General features: G+C 38.0%; 1 protein-coding gene across 4 annotated transcripts in view; it reads left to right on the top strand.

The window, feature by feature from the left end:
* The window catches only part of LOC147226660 (homeobox protein PKNOX2-like), a 154658-nt gene that overhangs the window by 115813 nt on the left and 16922 nt on the right, over positions 1–21923 (top strand). For all 4 annotated transcript variants that reach the window (XM_086160963.1, XM_086160960.1, XM_086160964.1 and 1 more), the window contains 3 exons: positions 14885–15056; positions 18971–19156; positions 19294–19429. In XM_086160963.1, the coding sequence (XP_086017089.1) occupies positions 14885–15056; positions 18971–19156; positions 19294–19429 (494 nt within the window). The remainder of the gene's footprint in view (positions 1–14884; positions 15057–18970; positions 19157–19293; positions 19430–21923) is intronic.

Below are 21923 nucleotides of genomic sequence, written 5' to 3'. Positions count from 1 at the left end.
TATAAGCCGCACCGGCTAGAAATAAATAATGGCTGATGAAAAATATGAAAAGTCCATCCATCCATTTTCTATCCCCGCTTTGAAAGGCCAGATGTGTATAAAACTATATAAAATAAAGGAAAAATAAGAAAATAAGATCAAACGAAGTAAAGCTTCTCTAAAACCTTAACATGTAAAATACAATGTATTTTTATTATCGCTTTTCTTTCTGCACTCGGTAGTGTGATTGATTTACAGAGTGTTGTTTAGGCGTGCCCTTCATTTTTTTTGAGCAATATATAACACCGTATTTTCAAGACAACACCTGAATATAAGCCGCACCGGCTAAAAATAAGCAATGGCTGATGAAAAATATGTATAATTAACACCAGGAAAAGTCCATCCATTCATTTTCTATCCCAGATTTGAAAGGCCCAATATGTATAAAACTACATAAAATAAAGGAAAGATAAAAAAATTAGATCAAATGAAGTGAAGCTGCTCCAAAACCTTAACATGTAAAATACAATGTATTTTTATTATCGCTTTTCTTTCTGCACTCGGTAGTGTGATTGAGTTACAGAGTGTTATTTTGGCGTTCCCTTTATTTGTTTTTGAGCAGTATATACATTACCGTCCGGCTAAAGATAAACAACGGCTGATGAATAATATGAATAAATAACACCCGGAAAAAGCCCATCCATCCATTTTCTATCCCCGCTTTGAATGTCCCGATGTGTATAAAACTACATAAAATAAAGAAAAAATAAAAATCAGATCAAATGAAGTGAAGCTTCTCTAAAACCATAGCATGTAAAATACAATGTATTTTTATCATCGCTTTTCTTTCTGCACTCAGTAGTGTGATTGAGTTTGTAGTGTTGTTTAGGCGTTCCCTTTATATTTTTTGAGCGGTTGAGCAGTATTACCGTATTTTCCAGACAACACCTGAATATAAGCCACACCGGCTAAAAATAAACAATGGCTGACGAAAAATATGAATAAATAACACCAGGAAAAGTCCATCCATTCATTTTCAATCCCAGATTTGAAAGGCCCAATATGTATAAAACTACATAAAATAAAGGAAAGATAAAAAAAATTAGATCAAATGAAGTGAAGCTGCTCCAAAACCTTAACATGTAAAATACAATGTATTTTTATTATCGCTTTTCTTTCTGCACTCGGTAGTGTGATTGAGTTACAGAGTGTTGTTTAAGCGTTCCCTTGATTTTTTTTTTGAGCAGTATATTTGGGGAAAATTTACGTCATTAAGACGGGGTTGCTCAGATTGAAGCTGATGTTCGGCGTGGACATTATGCGCACCAATCCCTCAGCCGCAATCATGCGCGGGGCGTTCTTCAGACATGTAGCCCGGGGGGGAAAACGGGGGCCTCGTCGGGAGCCGGCGCAGCAGGAGGGGACCCCGCCACGAACCGCCTTTTAATATACCGCGGTACAGCCGGCCTGATTAGGCTTGCAAACAGTGGGGCGCAGGGAAGGCTCCTCTCCGGCTCCGGCACGTTCGCGTAAACACATACCTTTAAATCCCGGCCCGCTTGGCTCCGCGGCCCCTCGGTGGCCTTCCGGAACGGGCGGAGATGCCGTGTTGTTCCGACGCGGCGCCGTTTTGATTAACGCTCGCACTCATGTTTGCAGGTTCCTCCTCGTTCCTGAGAAAATCAACACGTTTGGCGATGAAACCTCTGAAACTAAATTAGAAGGGTAAATATAGCAGGGACTTGGAAGTTTATTTCGACCTTGATAACTGTGATTTATTTTTTGGAACGGCGATTGTATAAAGTGATTTCTCGTCGGCCTGTGGAGGAAATGGGGCTTTTTGGGAAAACAGAGATTTGATCTGAAGGCTTGTTTTTAACATTTAGAATTAAAAAAAAAAAAAACACAAAAAAATTTAATCTGGATTTTTTTTTTTTGCAGATTGGATTTCAAAACAGCAAGTCTGTTAGAGATGCTCGATTGGACTTACTAGACTTTATCAATCACCATAAGAGAAATTATTTTGCCACAGCAGCGTAACAGTATCATTATCAATAAATATGAATATAAAATAGAAGAGATATATAAATAAAAAAAGCAATTGACAACAACGACAGCAAGGATAAAAATAAATAACTGAATGAAAAATAAATAAATAACAAAACAGGGGAAAAAATGGATAAGCAGAATGGGAATGGAGTGACAACAAGGATAAAAAAAATATACATAGATAACGGAATTAGGACATGACGTGGGAATGGGTGAGTTAGTGGTAGCCCAGATATATCTCCAATAAATACATTTTATTGTGTCAATAAATATGACTAAAAATATATATAGAGAGACAATATAGAGAGAAAATAAAGAGAAATAACAATAAAATAAAGAGAAAATATTAAAATTAAAAAAAGAATCCATAAATAAAGAGAAAATACTAAAATAAAAATAAAAAAATCCATAAATAAATAGACAACAGAGAAAATAACAACAGCAACAACATCAAGGATAAGAATGGGGGAAAAAAAAAAGACAGTAAAGGTGAAAACTAAAGGACAACATAAACAGAGAGACAATAGCAATGGCAAGTATGAAACAAATAAACAAAAATAGGCAGGATGCGAGTGGGCTGAAACCAACAAAGATAGAAAAAGAGTTTGGTTTGTCTGACTCGACAACAGCGGCCCGTGTACATTTAGCAGAAAAGGACCGGGGCGTTTCATGCGGCGCACAGCCGGCCCCGTCCCGGCCAGAGGCTGGAACAAACAAATTGGATCCAACAGTGAGTTATTGATCTGCTAGGAACAAGAGAGGAAAAACAAAGAAAAAAAAAACAACAACAAGTGAGCTAATGATATGATTAACATCAAAACCAAGCACTTAGTTCTGCATCTTGTGGAGCCGAGAGGCCGCAAAGGTCACTTTCCCCAAGGAGGCAGTGACAACAGCCACGCTTGACCTCCGGGAAGGGATTTACGGACTGGGAGCTTTCTGCCAGATGCAGGGCTGCGTCCAGAATCCTCTTTTTTTTTTTTTTCACCGCCAATGAACATTCAAAGTGTTTGCATACGATTTGCCAACTTTTCAATTGAAAACGCACTTCCCTGCTGAATGTACATGCTTGTGCCGTATCTTGTAATTTTTTGCGCATCAAGACGCACTTAAAATCCTTACATTTTCAAAAAAAAATCGTCCGTGCGCCTTATGCATGAATTCCTTGAACCAATTTTACGTGAAATAATGTGCTCAAACATCTGTCAAAATGTTTTAGTGCGACTTTGACGTTCCCGCCTGACACAGGAACTGTATTAAAGTTGATTGAATATCAGTTGCGACGTCAGACAACATTAGATGGCTAATTATGTAGCATTGGAATACAACGTTGTTCCAACCTCACGCTAACTTTCGGTGTCCGCTAGCGATGGCAACGATGAACCAATCAGAGAACAGTACATAGTACGCTTACCTCCGCCGCTTTTTGTAATAGCTGTGCTTCAACATCATATAACTGTACATTTGTGTGTATGAGGACTTTCTATACCGTATGTTTTATCATGCGCCTTCTAACGCGGTGCGCCTTATGTGTGAAAATAGACCCGTTTGTTGATATTGCGCCTTATAATGGGGTGCGCCTTATAGTCCGAAAATTATGGTAAATAACCACTGTTCATATTTCGCACAAATAATTATTGTTATCCTTGAGGAAGATCTTACTCAACATTTTCATCCCTACACCAAGAGTGCTCCAAAATGAAAGATATTCTATTTTACGTAAAGAAAATTTATCAAAGCGTGACGTTTTGAGCAAAAATCCACTCCTCTTCAGATGCTTGCCAAAATATGTTTAACAAAAATGTGATTGAGGCGCTATTTTTAAAGGAAATGATCATTTGATTCCCTCCTTTTTTTTTTTTTTTTTTTTGAGCAAATGACAATGGATGGATGGACGTGGGAATGAAATATGACCAAACACATGCAAAGAATGATTCAATTATGACAAAAAAAAAATGCACTTCATCAGCAAACCACTGCGCTTTGACAGTTTGATTACTTTTTGTTTGATTGAGGGAGAAAACAATTGTCGGACTGGATTTTTTCGGAAGCTGAAATGCTTTGGATTTGGTTGGAAAAGGGCCGGACAGAAAAAAAAAAGGATAAATCAGATTAATAAAGACGGGGTCGTTCCTGACAAAGCAAACCTCCTGAGACATTTGAAAAACGTGGAACGTAATTCTCTGAGGTTTTCCCAATTCTGCAACCTAATGATAATAAAAATAAAACAAAAACAGGCTGTGCATAAATTGTTTCCACAGATGATCCTCAGATTTCTGGACTACTGGGGACTTGTTGCAAGTTGCTGAATTCTTAAAGTGACGCAAATCTACATTTCTCATCTGCCGCACTTTTTATAAAGCCTATTCTATTTTCTCTGTTTTAATTGGCTGGATTCTTCAAGGTTATCGCTTGTTGCTCCTCACCTTTCCATAACCGTATTTCCGTCTGGGCCTTTTTTTAGCAAAATGGGATTGGAAAGAGAAAAAAAAGAAGGCGTCTCACTTTTAACGTCCCATAGGATCTGAAACCAGAAGAGGCTGCACGTTGACTGATGGGAAAGCTAGCTGCTACTAAACTTAGCAGATGATGTGATTTCACTGCCTCGGTCACAAAACGGAATGGAAAATTGATCTAATCTGCTGATTCTCAGTCAAAAACATACGAGATGTGAGGAAATGCTTTACGACAAAGTCCGAAATTAAGATAAGACAGTACTTTATTGATCCCCGGAGGGGAAATTCAGTGTCACAGCAGCACAACAATAACAATATCAATAAATATGAAAAAAATGTAAAAAAAAAAAAAAAAAAATATGTATATAAAATACAAGAAACAATTGACAGCAAGGATTAAAATAGATAACCAAATGAAAAAAAAAAAAAAAAAAAAAAAACAAGGGGAAAATTGGATAAGCAGTGTGAGAATGGAGTGACAACAGCAAGGATTAAAAAAAAAAAAAAAAAACAGAATTAGGATATGATATGAGTGAATGAGTGAGGTAGCCCTGATGCATCTCTGGCCCGTCAGAGTTGTTCATATTCATATTAAGTCAAAACAAAACTTGAGGAAATAATCGTTTTTGCTTTTTTTGGAATAGACTCATGTTGCTCACAGCCCCTGCCCTTCCTCACCTAAAAAAAAAAAAAAAAAAAAGGAGGCTTCTCACGCCTCCTCCGTTACCTCCAGGCCGACTGTCTTGCTGCGAAGAACATTCTGATACCCAAAGTCTTAAAATGAATTATGTTCACTAGATTTTTGTAGAACCATTATCACCAACTTTGATTTGTGGAGATTACTACTCCACGTTTGGTTGACAAACAAGTGTTTTCTGTTGTTCTTTCAGCTGAGCCTGGAAGAAAAAAAAAACGATCTAAGACTTTTCATTTGTTCTTTCACGTATGAGTTTGAAACGCAGCCTTAAAACTAAATTCCATCACACACTACAAAATGTTTTAGTTTAAAAAAAAACCTTCAGATTGAAACTAATTAACCTTCGTGTCCACAAAAAAACAGCCGCGGGATCCAGAGTAACTCCCTGACCCCTGCAAGAACCGAGGATTTTGAGCCTTTTAGGGTTTCGGTGACAAATGAACAGGTAAAGGACCACATTTTTTTTTCATATTTTGTTTCTGCAGGGACAGTTTTTCAGGTTAACTAGCTGCTTTTGCATTAAAAAGTCCAGCTCAAATCGTGTTCCAGGAGCTCCCCTCCTCTAGGGGAACGTTTTCATTGTGCACTCCCACAGGCGCTGAGGGGCCACGGCAGGGTGAGGTGTGATGCGAGGGTCTGAGGCCTGTACCTTCAGGAACGCACTAAAAAACACCACCAAGGAAGAGGAAGAATACGTTTCTGTTATGCGTGGTGGGAATAATAAGCAAGGACTGAAGTGTTGCACTTCTCTGAAGAACTTGTTTCGGCCAAAAATGGGCGATGTTCCTCTGCAAGCCCTGGAACTCTGTGTCGTAGCAGAACAGAAGACCTCCGGGTGGCGTCTTTTCTGGCTCCTTCCGTCCGTTTTGTCCCTAGAAAGCAGCAATAATGCCTGCAAGAAGCATGTTGAGCCGCATTTTGTTATAACGGTGCATTTTGTAATAAACGTCCAAAATGTAAACTGCCGCATTTCGTAATAAACTGCCCCAACGCATTTTGTAATAAATTTTGCCGGATTATGTAATAAGTGATTACATATTGAGCAGATTATGACAAAATGCACTTGCAACTTTTTTTATTCTCTAGGAAATGTAATAACATGGTGCATTATGTAATAACAATTCTGAAGCATATTTTATTTGTTTGTTAATTGTATTTTAGTTTACTGTAAAGTGTTTGTAAAAGCTAGGCCTATTATTAGTATCACTGTATTAGCCAAGTAGCAGTACTTAGCAATTACTATCAGTACACTATTCAAAGGTTGCATTAACAGAGAATATTCTATAAATTCCATGTTATTGCATTTCTTAGAGAATAAAAAAGTTGCAAGTGCATTTTGTAATAATCTTCTCAAAATGTAATAACTTATTACATAATGCATCAAAATTTATTACAGAATGCGTTGGGGCAGTTTATTACAAAATGCGGCAGTTTATTACAAAATGCGGCTTTATTACAAAATGAAACAAAAAAGTTATTACATTTGGGACATTTATTACAAAATGCACTGTTATTTCAAAATGCGGCTCAACAAGCATCTAGTATCGGCCATAGCTTGTCAGTTTTACCGATCACCAATAACCTACGTCCTGCAAGATCCGTCGAGCTCATGAGTAGGAGATCCAGTGGTTGTTGGAGCTCATGGTTCATCCATGATGGGTTAGTAGCATGATGAGATAATAAAGGATTAATTGTAATTATAAAAAATCCATGGTTCCTGGTGACCGTGCCGTCCGAACGCACAAAGAAACAACCCCGTTCCTGCGAAAAGAGTGTGAAAGTGGCTGTTGAGTATGCTCCTAAACATGTCCATAAAGCCTCAGACCAGAAATAATTTCTTTATTTTCATTTTGCAGTCAGGCTCGGAAACAGCGTCACCGTTGTTTTCAATTCGTATCGAGTTTAACAATCGTATTCAAACCCCAGTACCGTTCATTTTGACCCGCCCGCCATAAACCAGATTCGACTTGAACCGCCACGTCCCTCGCCTCCATGTTTCAGTCATCATGTACCCCGCTGGCCTCTGTTTCGCCATTTTGGGCTTTTGGTTGGTGCCCCAGCACGGCGCAGTGCCAGAGGGTGGGGGACCGTGCTGACTCCACTCACTAGCAGTCCTGTAAATCGCTCTTTTATGGCCCTTGTAATGATCCCCCAGCCTGCAATCTCCACTCCGTCGCACTGCAGATAGAACCTGCTGCTTCTGGCTGCCAACATGGTGGGGAGTGCTATATATATATATATATATATATATATATGTGTGTGTGTGTGTGTGTGTGTGTTTTTTTTATTATTTTTTTTTATGTGTGTGTGTCGGATGGTTCGAAAAGGTACGGTGGGAGACTGGAAAACACATTGCGTGACCACGCGCTGACACACACAAGTAAGAACATGCGGTTCTGTTCCCGTTCGTAAAAAGGCATGGCTTTTCACACCCCATCTACTGTAATCCCGGCTTCCTGTGTAAAGGTCAGGGAAAGAAAACGCTAAAGGGCGGTGATTTTACCCGCTTGTGATACGCCGTCTGGGAGCGCGTCTTCCCCAGGGTTGAAGTAAAAAAAAAAAACAAAAAAAAAAAAAACAGCGTTTGAGGTTGTAAAATATTAATTTTTGAAAAAGACGTGAAACAAACAATTAGGAAGCAAATGGTTTGGAGCATTTCTGATATGTGTAATTGTGTCATTTTTATCATCGTAAGACTGGAGGAAACATTTTCGGCGACAATAAAAGAAGAAAATAAGCGTAAAAGTAATTAAACACATAATATGTATTCAAACTGATCTGTATCTAGCGGTTAAAAAAACTCTTCTTCATGCACTTTGTTTTTTTTAAATGTTTGAATTCGGTTTTGTAGTCCGAGGAGAGTTTCCAAATATCTGTGAAGCTCAATGCAATTCTTGCATTAATGTATGTTCATAAGAAGTTTTATGATAAAAATCCCAAAATATTACCCCGTTCTCTTCTTTTAGCGCGACGGTTTATTTCTAACGTAGCAGATTTTTTCCATCTCGACACACAAAGCGTTCTGCCATCATATGGATTATCACCCCTAATTGCCGTCTCCGTTCTGTTTACAGCATCGTCCGTCGGTGTTCATTTAAACGTGTGCGCGTGCACGTTTGTGTACTTACCAGCTAATAAATGTGCGCCGCGGCTCCACCCGTAGCGCCCGAGGGCCCGCGGGCCCCGCGGTGCCACATCTCCCCGACAGCAGATGTCTGCGAACGATTGCATTAGCCGGAGAGCGCGTTTCTGCTCCTGCGTAATGTTAGCGACACCAGTCAAAACCATGTCGCCATGTTGTCGATCGGCGGCCTGATATCGCTTTTTTTTTTAAATTTATCTACCCCCCCCGCCCCCACCCCCACCCTTAAACGTTAAATTAGCTCAATGTTGGCGGAATTAATTACTCGGCGCAATAAAATAAAATAACATTGGAGCTAAATGTGGGAGTAAATAACATGTTCAGACACCATCTGCAGGGTGTTGAGAGTCAGCCTGTTTACTTTCAGTTATAACCCCCCCCCTCTCCCTTCCATGTTTTGTCCCTACGCCACTACCAGCAGACATAAAGCAGACAAGGCAGAGGCTCACCACTCCGCACGTGACACCCCCGCCCCCGATCCCACCCCGCACCCCCTCCGCCCCGCTTAGTATTCCTGCCACGTCTGGCTGGAGGAGCGGCATTAAATTGGGATCAGGCAGATTAGAGTATAATATAGACGACTATTAAAGGCTGCAAATGAGAGTCATGGGTTAGAGCCTGAGCGAGGTGGTGGTGGTGGTGGTGGTGGGTGGGGATTGGAGTGTGTGTGTGTGTGTGTGTGTGAGTGTGTGTTGGGGGGGGGTTTGCCGTGCCACCGCAGTCCCTTGCAATATATGTGTAGGCACCACACACACTCACAAACGCACAGACATATTAATCTCGGTGGAAAATACGCGTCCTGTCGGATGATCGGCGGCCACAGGTGACCTGAAGGACCGTACTTGGACTATCCTGTGAATCCCGTGTGTGAATGTGTGTGTGTGTGTGTTGCTTTTCCCGTCTAGTTATTTCCTATATTCATTATCAGCGATGATTGGCTCATCAACACCTGGATCACGTCTAGAAAGCTGCCCGGCCATATCCCTCGGCGACCGTTTCTTACGACCCCGCTTTCCCGAGACATCCGAGAATCAGAATCGGTGTTGTTATTTGTTTATTTTATGTTTTTTTTTTTGGTTTTAAGTCACAAACGCGTTGTTTCCAAGTGCGGCGATCAAACGGGATGCGAGCTGGATTTGTGACCATCAATATTTGGAAGTCGGCCGTGGTCTCACAAATAGCAGACTCATGTGAAAACAGGAAACACTGAGGAAACACCTTGAATCCAATGGTTGTTTAGTCATTATGTAAAGATTAGTGTTAAAATAGTGCATCTTTTTTATGGAAAGGATCTTCAGGAAGGAAGTCAAGGGAGGCATTCTTCAAGTGTGTGTGTGTGTGTGTCAAGGGTGCGTAAGGTCAGCGGGTGAAAGTCCTTTGTATTTGTACAAACAGATTGTGTTTCCGCTGGCATTTAAAATCTTGATACTTTTAATTATTGAAATACGTTTTTCCTGGCGCTGAATATCACATGCTGTTCTGTCGTTCTTGGAAATGAAAAAAATGTTTGATGATATAACGCAATGATAAAAAAACAATTAAATTTCAATGTCGGCTGATATTTATTGGTGGAATTTCTCCATTTCTTTCAAATGAAAACAAAAGGTCAAAATATAACTTGTTATATAAATATAACAATACAGGGAAAATACATCATGATAAAGATTAGCACTTCTATCGGGGTATCAATATAATATTCTTTTTAATTTACCCTTACATGTTAATGTCCATTATTATTTCGTACGCTATCAATGCTGTTTGATCAGTTTCATAACAGTATTTTGACAGAAACGTCATCGATAGATATAAATTAACCTTGATACAATATCACATCTATATTTTTTAACCTCAGACTTCCGGAACAAGGATGAACGTTTGCTGCGGTTTTATTAGAAGTGTGTAAAACAAAGACCAAGCATTCAAAGAATAACAATATGTAATGATAGTAAAACTAAATGAGATGATGAGATGAGATGGATTTTAATGGTCCCATGCTCGGGAAATTGTTTTGGAGCAGCAGCAAGAGATACAAGGACAAGACAAGCTGAAAAAATATACGCAAAAAAATAATTTAAATTAAATAAATAAAATCTGAAAGTTTAAGTATAATCTAAAAAAAGGTATATGGTAAACAGGAATAAATGAGTGGCAATGTGAAGTGGCGAAGTAACTGATTACACAGAGAACAGGAACAGAAAAATACTTTAAAAGTATTATAGATTTAAATAGTTAAATACTTGGAAATTATTAAATAAAGTATTAAATATTAAAAATAAGAAGAAAACAAACAAAATAAATATAAATATGTAAATAATAATAATAGTAATAATAATAAATAAATAAATAAATAAATAAAAGAAGAAGAAATAATAATAAAAAAATAAATAAAAAAAATAAGAGGAAATACTTCATAAATGCATAAAAGACAAAGTTACAAGTTATAACAGGAGCTGCTGCTGCCTCTTCTCACGGCGCCAAAGAGCAAATGTGTAATGATAGCAACAGTATTAACAAAATATTCAAGAAAAAAATATATGAGGTAATTTTAGAGAACTCTGAAATATATATAGTTCAAAAATAAATATACATCAATATCCTCATCCTGAACTTCTGTCTTTTTTTTTTCTCTCGATGGCCATCAGTTTTTCAGGATGTGATATCTCACTTTGCATCGCGCTCGTGATCCGTGTGTGTGTGTGTGTGTGTATGTGTGTGTGTGTGTGTGAGTGTGTGTGTGTGTGTGTGTGTTTGTGTCTCACAAACAAAGAAATCATGTGAAAGGGTCCATAACCACATTATGGATCCATGTATACAATCTGTTGTGTCATCTAGAATCTGATTAGAGGCTGGATGTTTGTTTGTTTTTTTTCCAGGAATTAATCAATCTGCTTGTTCCTGCTGCAAAATGTCAAAAACAAAAATTGCCATTTAATTGGATTTAGAGATTCCTGAAAGATGCCATCCTGTTGGCGCTGTATGTTTTGAAGCGACGGGACGGGTAATGTCCTGTAATGAAATGTGTCGCTGCTAAGCGGCTTACAAGCGTTATGTAACTCCCCTGCCAGGAGTTTCCATCTACACACATTTCACCAGGACACACTTTGCAAAGTTCAGCAGGGTCAAAGGTCATGGGGGGGGACAGTGTGTGTCAGAAGACACTGGGCATTGATAACTAGGGGATAAATAGATAAACAGATTGATTTAAGCTGCTGTGCATGATGCTAACAGACAGTGTGTGTGTGTGTGTGTGTGTGTGTGTGTGTGTGTGTGTGTGTGTGTGTGTGTGTGGCGCCTGTTGATCATTTAAAAATTTAATCAGAGTAATCACAGGGGTGTAGATTAGTTTAGATTAATCACTGATAATTTAGATGAATCACCATTAATAGCCATTTATCATTTTTGTTATATATTTTTTTTCGTGTGTGTGTGTATACGGCCTGTTAATTGATCATTTAAACATTTAATCAGATTAATCACAGGGCAATACATTGCTTTAGATTAATCACTGTTAATTTACATTAATCACCATTAATAGCCATTTATCATTTTTATTATATTTTTTTTTCCTTGTGTGTGTGGGGAGGGAACCCATGTCATTGGTATTTTACAGATGTGTGTGTGTGTGTGTGTGTGTGTGTGTCTTCCATATATGTGTGCAACTTTATTTCTAATGTCAGATCAAACGAAGTTATATTATGTAAATGTAATCATTTTTATTTGTCTATCTCAAGAAAATTGGCTGAATTATTTGTTTATGTGTGTTTTTACACACACACATATATGTGTATATATAGATAGATAGATAGATCGATCGATAGATAGATAGATAGATAGATAGATAGATAGATAGATAGATAGATAGATCTATATATTGGCTTGTTAAATGATGATTTAAACATTTTATCAGATTGATCACAGGGCTGTGGATTAGTTTAGATTAATCACTGATAATTTAGATTAATCACCATTAATAGCCATTTATCATTTTTATTGTATTTTTTTTTCCTCGTGTGTGTGGGGAGGGAACCCATGGCATCAGGATTTTATAGATGTGTGTGTGTGTGTCTTCCATATATTTGTGCAACTTTATTTCTAATGTCAGATCAAACTAAGTTATATTATTTGTCTATCACAAGGACATCGGCTGAATTATTTATGTGTGTGTTTTTACATATATGTATATATATGGCCCGTTAAATGATGATTTAAACATTTTATCAAATTAATCACAGGGCTGTAGATTAATTTAGATTAATTCCTGTTAATTAATGTGTGTGTGTTCAATATATTTGTGTAAATTAATTTCTAATGTTTCTTCTATCTCAAGGAAATCAGCTGAATTATTTGTTATGTGCATTTTTTTGCATTTTTTATTTTACATATATATATATATATATATATATATATATATATATATATATGGCCTGTTAAATAATGACTTAAACATTTTATCAAATTAATCACAGGGCCGTAGATTAGTTTAGATTAATCACTTTTTATTTAGATTAATCACTATTAATGTGTGTGAGTGCGTGTGTTCAATATATTTATGCAAAATTTATTTCTAATGTTTCTTCTATCTCAAGGAAATCAGCTGAATTAGTCGTCTAATCAAAATCTAAATCAGTTCGTATTGAATTTCAAAAACACATTATGAGGTATTCTTATTTAATTGTGGAAATAAAGAGATTAAAAAAAAGATAGTGTTTCTTTTAAATGAAATAAATGGTTGAGAATGAGTTCTGATAATGTGGTTCTGATCAGTGATCAAGGATGGATCAAATATCTTTTTGAAAAGACGGAAGCACAGTTAAAGTATTTGCAGACAAAGAGACCCTAGTGAGCAACATTCATCTCATCAAGACATCAGAAAGTCTGGAAACGTCTTTTCTATAATATTTACTGCAAAAGTCATTTGACAGCAACCATCGTGAATTGAAAGAAACAACGTGTTGTGAAAAAAAACGGTCTCCATCCCGCGTTTTTATGGCTCCGCAGCGTGTCCCCTTCCCCGGCCACGTGAGCGGCAGCAGCAGCAGCTGCTTTTTTTTTTTTTTTTTTTCCCTTTCTTCACCGAGTAAATGCAAAATAATCTGGCATGTCCCACATACAGCAGCGCAGTATGGGCCATTGCACAGTGCATCTGGGGAATCTCCCCTATAAAACTCAGATAATGGCGATGTAGGTGAAGCCAGGCGCTGTCGCTGGACCATAACACACCCAGCAGAGAGCTTGGTTTCTCAGCTAATAACTCAACCTCGCCTGCATCACCTCTGAAAATGTTCACCACACACACACACACACACCACGTGTTTAATTTCCCCTCTTTTCACAGAGCCCTTTAATGAATCATCTAGAAGTAATGCAACTGGAGGGTTTTGTTTTTTTTTCATTAAAATGTGAAATATAAGGACAACTTATCTCAAGGGTTTGAAATAACATAGTGCCAAAAGGGCTTGGTAAAGTGTGGCCTGACTGCCAAACACCTCAATATATGGGCTTTTATATCTGCTCTGAGTATTTTTACGGAATCGCACACTTAATGAATATTCAGATTTGATGTTGTGTTGACTTTATTTAGAGACGCCGTCGAAATTATAGCCTCTGCAGGACGGGATGGGCTCAAAGCGGCGGCGTGAACTGTATCGGCGCTGAAGTTCCTCATCAACTAGTGAAACAAAAGTGGTCAGTTGTGCAACGATACGTTTTTAAACGTGCCGTAAAGAAACAACCAAAATGCGTTTAAATGTATGATTGCATAAAACCGAGTCACCTGAAGGAGGTCGCGGATACAAGCGGCCAAAACGGGGTGATTTCCGTCAGAGATCCGGTCAGGGTGTCTCCTGGACGCCTCCGTGGTGAGATGTTCCAGACACATCCCGCTGGAGAGGTGTGTGTACCATCTTACCGATGGTACCATTAGCACAATTCTGTTCAGTATTGATTATATCTGTGTGAGACATACACTCGTGTATTTATCGATGTTCATGAGTTGATGCTGCCGTCCCAAGTGCCCCTCGGGGACAATTTTTTTTTTTTTTGCTGATTCTGAAGATGGATGGGTGGACCGTGACAGAATCAAAATTTTATTGTTTTATTGTTGACTTCACAACAGCCTACTATAATTACAGTCTGATTTCATTTGACTTCGGATCAATTAAAATATATGATTTTTTTTTTTTTTTTTTTTTTTTTACATAAAAAAATAATTATTTAAAAAAAAAGAGAAAATGAAATGTCATTATTTAAAAGATATTATTTAATTATTAAGAAAAATATATAATTAATTAAAATTATTATTTCATTATTATTATTCCATAGTTTGTGATTAATTTTAACAATAGATGTATTCCACCCCGGGCGCCGCAGTTAATAATCCAGTGTACATATAGTAGTATAGGTGGTATGTACTTTACGCTCCCACCCACGCAGAAGGTCTTCATTATTTTTCCTCGAAAGGACCCTCGCGCTCCCGTTCTGAAAATAAATCCTCATCAAATGAGAAAAGAAAGCGTCCTTTGTGCTGACCCTCGCCGTACCTCTGGCTCCGTGTCTCCTCAGACATCCTCTGTTCCCTCTACTCGCCTTGTTGTTCGAGAAATGCGAGCAGGCCACGCAGGGGTCCGAGTGCATCACGTCGGCCAGCTTCGACGTGGACATCGAGAACTTCGTCCACCAGCAGGAGCGAGATCACAAGCCTTTCTTCAGCGAGGATCCAGAGCTGGACAACTTGGTAAGACGACCGCCGCCATCAGGAGTTCGACATATGGGGACGATAAATGAAAACACAGAGCCGGGGTTGAAAAGAAAGACAATATCACTTGAAATTTAACTCATATATTACATTAAATGCAATTTAGTGACGTAGGTATGAGCGTAGGGTGTGTGAATTAATATTCAAGCGCATAACTTTTTCATGCAACATTCACTTTCTGCTGTGAGTGTTCGAAATTTCCCCACCGTGGGACGATTACAGGAATATTCTAGTGTATTAAAAATGTAAATCCGCAAGTAGAAGGCTTCAGCACTTTAAACTGGAAAAGGCTGAAATGCAGAAAAAGGAGTGTCTCGGTGAAACAGATTAACATCAACGAAAGGGAGAAAGGGAAAAAAAAAAGGCAGTTTAGTGTTTCAGATATTAACTTTAATGCATGTTGTGTCTGCGGCGTAAAGCGCAACGGACGTGAGTCGCACTGAAATACAAACTGCCTTCATAATTCGAAGAGACCCGGAAAGCCCGAGTACTTTCTTTTAAGCCGACCAATCTTAAAACAATAATGAAAATAGCTATCAGAGAAATCCAAGCGCGCAGCTGATCCCGTAACTCGCCGTATTCATCTTCCTTCCCATCTCGACAGTTCGCAGTAATTAGAGATGAGCGATAGGCGATGCCAATCCGAGAGCCGACGGCGAGGGGCCGGGGGTAAAGAAAAGGAACATAAAAAAAAAAAAAAAAAAAAAGAAACTTTGGCTTTTGCAGTGCTCGGGACAGCGGGTCGACAAGTGCTGAACAGTCTATTAACCCTGCATCTGTGTGTTTTATGAGGCACCGCGTGCAGGTATCCCTCCCAGAGGGCGCTCGGCCCTCCGCGGGGCAGTAATGTCACATTGGGCCTGACTGGTTGCGATGGGCGCAGGAGTTACCGCTCCCTTGATTAAGCACGCTCGGTTTAATTACCTGATTTATCTCCCCCTTTGCCAAGCACTTTTCCCTCCATTCTGTTGACCTTGAGCGCTGATTTTGAAAGAGCGCGTCGTGCAGAGCGCCGAGCTGTTTCGAGTGAGTCGGGGGTGATACCTTACACTCCCCTGATGCATTTCTGCAAAAACAAAAAGTAGCGGGTTGATTACCAGCCTCTCAGGCAACATTCAGAACCTGTTCAAGGTGTTTTTTTTTTTTTTTTTTTTTCTCCAAGTTTACCCGTATTTATGATTGTCCAGCACTCGGCGGATAAACCCGGCTGTTTCCTAGCAACACAACTCCAATGAAACGGTCGGTGAAATATAAGACATTCGACTGTAAGTGTCATCTGCCTTAAATAAGATGAGCCCCCTCATCTGACCCCTTTCTATTGCATTAATTTAAAAAGCCTGAATATGTGCAACCAAAATGCACATCGCATTGATGGGAAGCCGCTAAAACCTGTAGCTGTCGCTTCCTTTCGGCCTTTTTTGATTTTACCTATTTTACTTTCCGTCGCTCTTTTTGTGTGTGCAGACGATGTGGCGTAATATCCCGGCGTGTCCGCCGTGCATTAATGAGGAAGGGTCGTGTTGCAGTTATTCCCTTTTTGCGATGAGCCGCCGACGGGCTTTTTGGCGAAGCCGACGGGCTTTTTTGATAAAATAAGCGAATAAATAAATTTGTTTATTTGGGTCAAAAAACAATACAATGCTAAAATTTTGATATTAAACATTGACACCTTTAATCAAAATCTCAAGATGAGACACCGTTTTTGCGAACAAAACAACAGAGACCTTTATTTTCTCATTCAATTTAATTTTGTTTTACTTAATTTAATCTTATTATTACAAACAGATTTGCAATCGTTTTTTGTTCATTGTAATCTTTGAGATGAGATGTACTTTAATGATACATACAGTGAAAAGACAAGATACATCCATACAAAAAAAACAATAAAATGTATAAACTCTGAAGTGTAAAAGTGTTAAGTATGATCTAAAATAAAATCTCTCATATTTACCAATATACAGGCTTAAATAATGAGCAAAACGGCAATGTGAAGCAAAATAAACGTTATTGATCCCCATCAGGGAAATTCCTTTGTCAACAGTTATAATTTCAAAAAATAAAATATGAATATAAATATAAATAGAGACACATATGATAGACAGATATCCACAAATAGATAAACGACAGCAACATCAGGGATAATAATGGACAACATAAAGGAAGGATGAGGTTGAAAAATACACAACCAGAATGAAAAGACAATATAATTGGTAACATTTTTTTTGTATTATCATTTTTTTATAGCAATGAAAAAATAAATAAACAAAAATAGACAGGATGTGTGCAGGCTGGGGACAAACAAGGATAAAAAAGACTGTTAGGGCGCGACGTGAACGGGGTAAAGTTGTGAGATTGTGCAAGTAGTGCAATAACTGAGTTTTTTACTGGGTTAGGGAATGAGGTAGGAAATATTTCCTGTATCTTTCCCTTCCGACAGCAGGTCGAACTGCTGGAGAAGCTGCTCCGTTGTCTATCCGGTCTCTTGAGCGCCCTCCTTTTGCACCACCTTCTCAAAAGTTCTCCATCCTGCAGAAAAGATAAATGATCTCCAGCATCTTGCTGCATGAATTAAATGATCAGGAAGTACAATCTGCTCATTCCTTTCCTGATTTCCAGTCCAGTCTGTTGTCAATCACGACACCCAGGAAACTATAGTTCTCAACCGTCTCCACCACTGTAGTGCTGATCCGTAGAGGATGTGCCGGCGTGTCCATCTTCAACCTGAAGTAAATCATCATCATCTCCTCCGGTCTTGCTGACATTCGACCGTTCGGTCCAGTCTGCGCCAGCATGGTCATTTAGTGGCCTAAATTCGACATATCGCGTGTATCAAAAAGGCAGAAAAAGTGCTTTAAAATGCAAATCCTGATTATTAACGGCAGGTTTCATTCTGCCTATGAACATTCTGCAGAAAAGCGCAAGGAAAACGCTCCCCGTGATGGATCGATGAAGAATAAATAATAATAGTAATAATAATAATAATAATAATAATTATTATTATTATTATTATTATTATTATTATTATTATTATTATTATTATCATCATTATTGCTACTATTTTATTATGATTATTATTATTACTATCATCATTATTAGTAGTATTATCACTATTATTATTATTATTATAATTATTATTATTGCTATTATTATTATTATTATTATTATTATTATTTAAAAAAACTTTTATCACGTTTATTTATTGTAACAAACAGTGATCAATGACTGGTTTAATGTTTCCAGTTGTATTTGTTTGCTCTGATAAGATTAAAAAATATCTCGCGGCTGCAAGATTAAGTAATTTTCTCGGATGGATCTTTGTTAGCAGCAGATCTCTGGTGTATGTGTATTATTTTTCGACATAAAGTGGAAAAACACAATGTACAGCGTTCTGGAGCCCATCCCAGCAGTATTAAAAACATCAAAATTAATTAGCGTTGTTGTTTATTGCTATTGTTAAGGTTCGTATATCTACATGATATATTTGATTTATTTACTTACAGATTCAAGCAATGAGAAATGTGTGACTAAAGCTCATTATGTGTAAAACAATGGATGGAGCTGAAGCGCGGATGCTCGTCCTTGAAAAGAAAGGGGGTGAACGGTGAGACAAAGACGTGGAAACGCCGGGAGGAAAAAAAAAAAAGATGAAGAGGGAGGAAAATAAACAGCACGTGGCCTTCCATAGCGAAAGTTTACTTTCTTTGAAGCGCCGCAAATTCAGAAAGTCCATCCACAGCCTATCAATTGATCCTCTTTAAATCCCATTAAAGCACGTCAATGGCACTAATAGTTCAAGGTAAAAAAAATTACATTTTGAATGTAACCTTTTCCTGTAATTTTTTTTCATTTCAATAGTTTCCCTCTTTTTTTTTCTTTTTTTTTTCCCCCCCAAGATGGTGAAGGCTATTCAAGTTTTGCGGATCCACCTACTGGAACTGGAGAAGGTCAATGAGCTTTGTAAAGATTTCTGCAACCGCTACATCACCTGCCTCAAGACCAAGATGCACAGCGACAACCTCCTCCGCAACGACCTCGGAGGACCCTATTCTCCGTCTCACACCAGTCTCAGTATGCAGCAGGTCAGCTCGGGCGTCCCTCCCAAATAGCCGACCGACAATCGTCGCGCGACTTTTTCTCCTCGTCGCATCGGGACACGCAAAGAAATACCTGGTCGTATTTCCTGAACAGCATTTCTCTCCGTTTGCCCGCCTCCCAGGAACTAATTCAGACCTCGTCTCCGTCCATGACCTCTGTCTCCAACTCTGTGAACCCATCAGGAATCGTGGTGCCTGCCGGAGGTCTGCAACAGGGCAACGTTGCAATGACTACCATTAACTCACAAGTAGTATCAGGTGAGCGCGCGCGGTTACATGTTCAAAATGAAATATTTCCGATGAATATACAAGTGAAGTCATTTAAATCTGATTTATATGGCGCCAAATCAGCACAAGCAAGGGTAGAAAGAGCGGCGCTTGTTAACGTCGACTTTATCTTCGATACAAGGTCGAAATAGTGTCACTCGATGACACGCGGTGCAAAAGTGCAAAAAAATGATAAAGAATTCGTTACAGAAAACAACAAGAGTTATGCTGAGGTAATATGGTGAGGTTTTGATTTGAAAAGTTACAGTAGTGCGCAGGTGCAGTTGCAAGAAAAAAAAAAATCCTAAAATTCCTAATAATAACAGCAGTGCTAAAAGTTCCGTGGTAATAGCTGAAATTTTATTTCAACAATTTATTAACATTTATTTATTCAATATTTATATATTTACATAATCTATATGTAAATAAATATATATTAACATATGTATATATTTACATCATTTATTTGTAAATAAATGTATATATTTATATATTTACATCATTTATTTGTAAATAAATGTATATATTTACATAATTTATATGTAAATAAATATGTATTAACATATTGATGTATTTGCATAATTTATTTGTAAATATATATATATTTATATATTTACATAATTTATATGTAAATAAATATACATTTACATATTCATATGTTTTTATAATCTATATATAAATAAATGTATATATTTACATATTTATATAATCCATATGTAAATAAATGTATATATTTACATATTTATATTTTTATATTTAGTATTTATATATTATTAATATTTGCTTGTTTTTTTGCACTAAGCTGTCCACTCATAGGGTGGGGTTGAGTCCAATCCCATAAGAAACATCCTGAGTGAACAAGAAAAACAACACATCATGCTGAGAAAGTTGAAAAAATATTTAGCCATTAATCTGCGCACACACACACACACACACACACACACACACACACACACACACACACACACATACTGATCTGCTCCAGTTAGATCAACAGAAAGAGAAGTGAAGTCGTGCGACTGAGAGATTAGTGGAAGCCATTTGTATCCCAAAGCGTGTGTGTGTGTGTGTGTGTGCGTGTGTGTGTGTGTGACCGTCGTAGCCGTCCATCTCCCCTACATCCATACACTGAGTGTCCGCATCAGGAAGCAAACAGCTGTGAGACCAGAGGCTCCAGAGGGCTCCCTGGATTTGTATCAGAATCGCAGATTGCAATAAGCGAGTTGTGAAATACAAACAATTTCCTCCACTTTAGGAATTTAAAGTTGCTTTTCCGCATTTTACCACATTTGTAAGCATGGGCATGTTGTCCGAGGTTGTGTTGGTCTGGTTTGGCAGCTTTCCGTTAATAAAAATAGGCAGTATAGAATTGTATATGTTCATTTTAATAACAATGAAAGGATGGATAGACAGAAATTCACATGATTTATTATTATTATTATTATTATTATTATATCATGGATTTTAATATAATAATATAATCCTACTTTAATAAAAATATGATATATATATATATAGATATATATATGTGTGTGTGTGTGTGTGTGTGTATTTATATATATTTATATATAATTTATTTTTAATAATAATAATAAGCAGTCCATTAAATTATTCAATTATTTATTTAGATAATTAATGTTGCCGTTTTATATGTTTCTTATAACTAATAAAATGTATTAATAAGCCGTATGAATAATAATAATATACAACAGTTACCGGGCAAATACTTTCAAGTGACATGATCATTATCGGACGATACAGTCAGCCTGAGATTTGAACATGGACGGATGAGGGATGGTGAAGATCTGGGTTGGAGGATGCTGAGGTTGGAGCTACAAGGATGGAGGTTTAGAGAAGGACTAGAGAGGAGGTTTATGGATGGAGGGAAAGAGGACTGGAAGTTGCGGCGAGCCCTTTACCGTCACTGTTAGCAAGTGAAATCCAGATTTCACTTTCACTTTCACTTTCACTTTCCCCCGGTATCTAAGATACATGGAAATAAGAAAGTCCTTCCATAGTACGACTTGTTCTCTTGACTAAAAATGAAGCCACACCTCAGTTTGTGCAACAGGCTGACTTTGGAATATGACGCTGGAAGTAAGCAAAGGTTTGATTTGCGTTTTTGTACAGTTTCTAACAAAAGAACCCCATTGAAAATTATTTTCCAGCACTCATGTCCCTGAGCTGTGTGCGGGAAGCCTGGAGGGCTGCGAAAAATCCTTTATGGTCTCCATTCCTGTTATTTTTTTTGGCAGGGAAATCCAATTTTTTGATTTAAAATTGTATCTCATAACCGTGCACAGTGTGAAACCCGTCGCATATTGAAAAACGATTGTTTTGACCGGCCTCTTCCAGAGCGCCGGAGACCGAACTGTAACGTCTAAGTGCTTTTTGTAGCGTTTCCACGTCCGGATGCGGAGCTGGAGTGCCGCGACACGGTTTTTGTGTACGAACGTATCAGAGAGCGCGGCAATTATACTTCACA

The sequence above is a fragment of the Fistularia commersonii genome, chromosome 15 (genome assembly GCF_037954325.1).
Source record: "Fistularia commersonii isolate RoL2024-O1a breed Wild chromosome 15, RoL_Fcom_v1.0, whole genome shotgun sequence".
Lineage (NCBI taxonomy): Eukaryota > Metazoa > Chordata > Actinopteri > Syngnathiformes > Fistulariidae > Fistularia > Fistularia commersonii.
The sequence above is the reverse complement of the archived record's forward strand: the minus strand, read 5'-3'. Positions and strand labels throughout refer to the sequence as shown.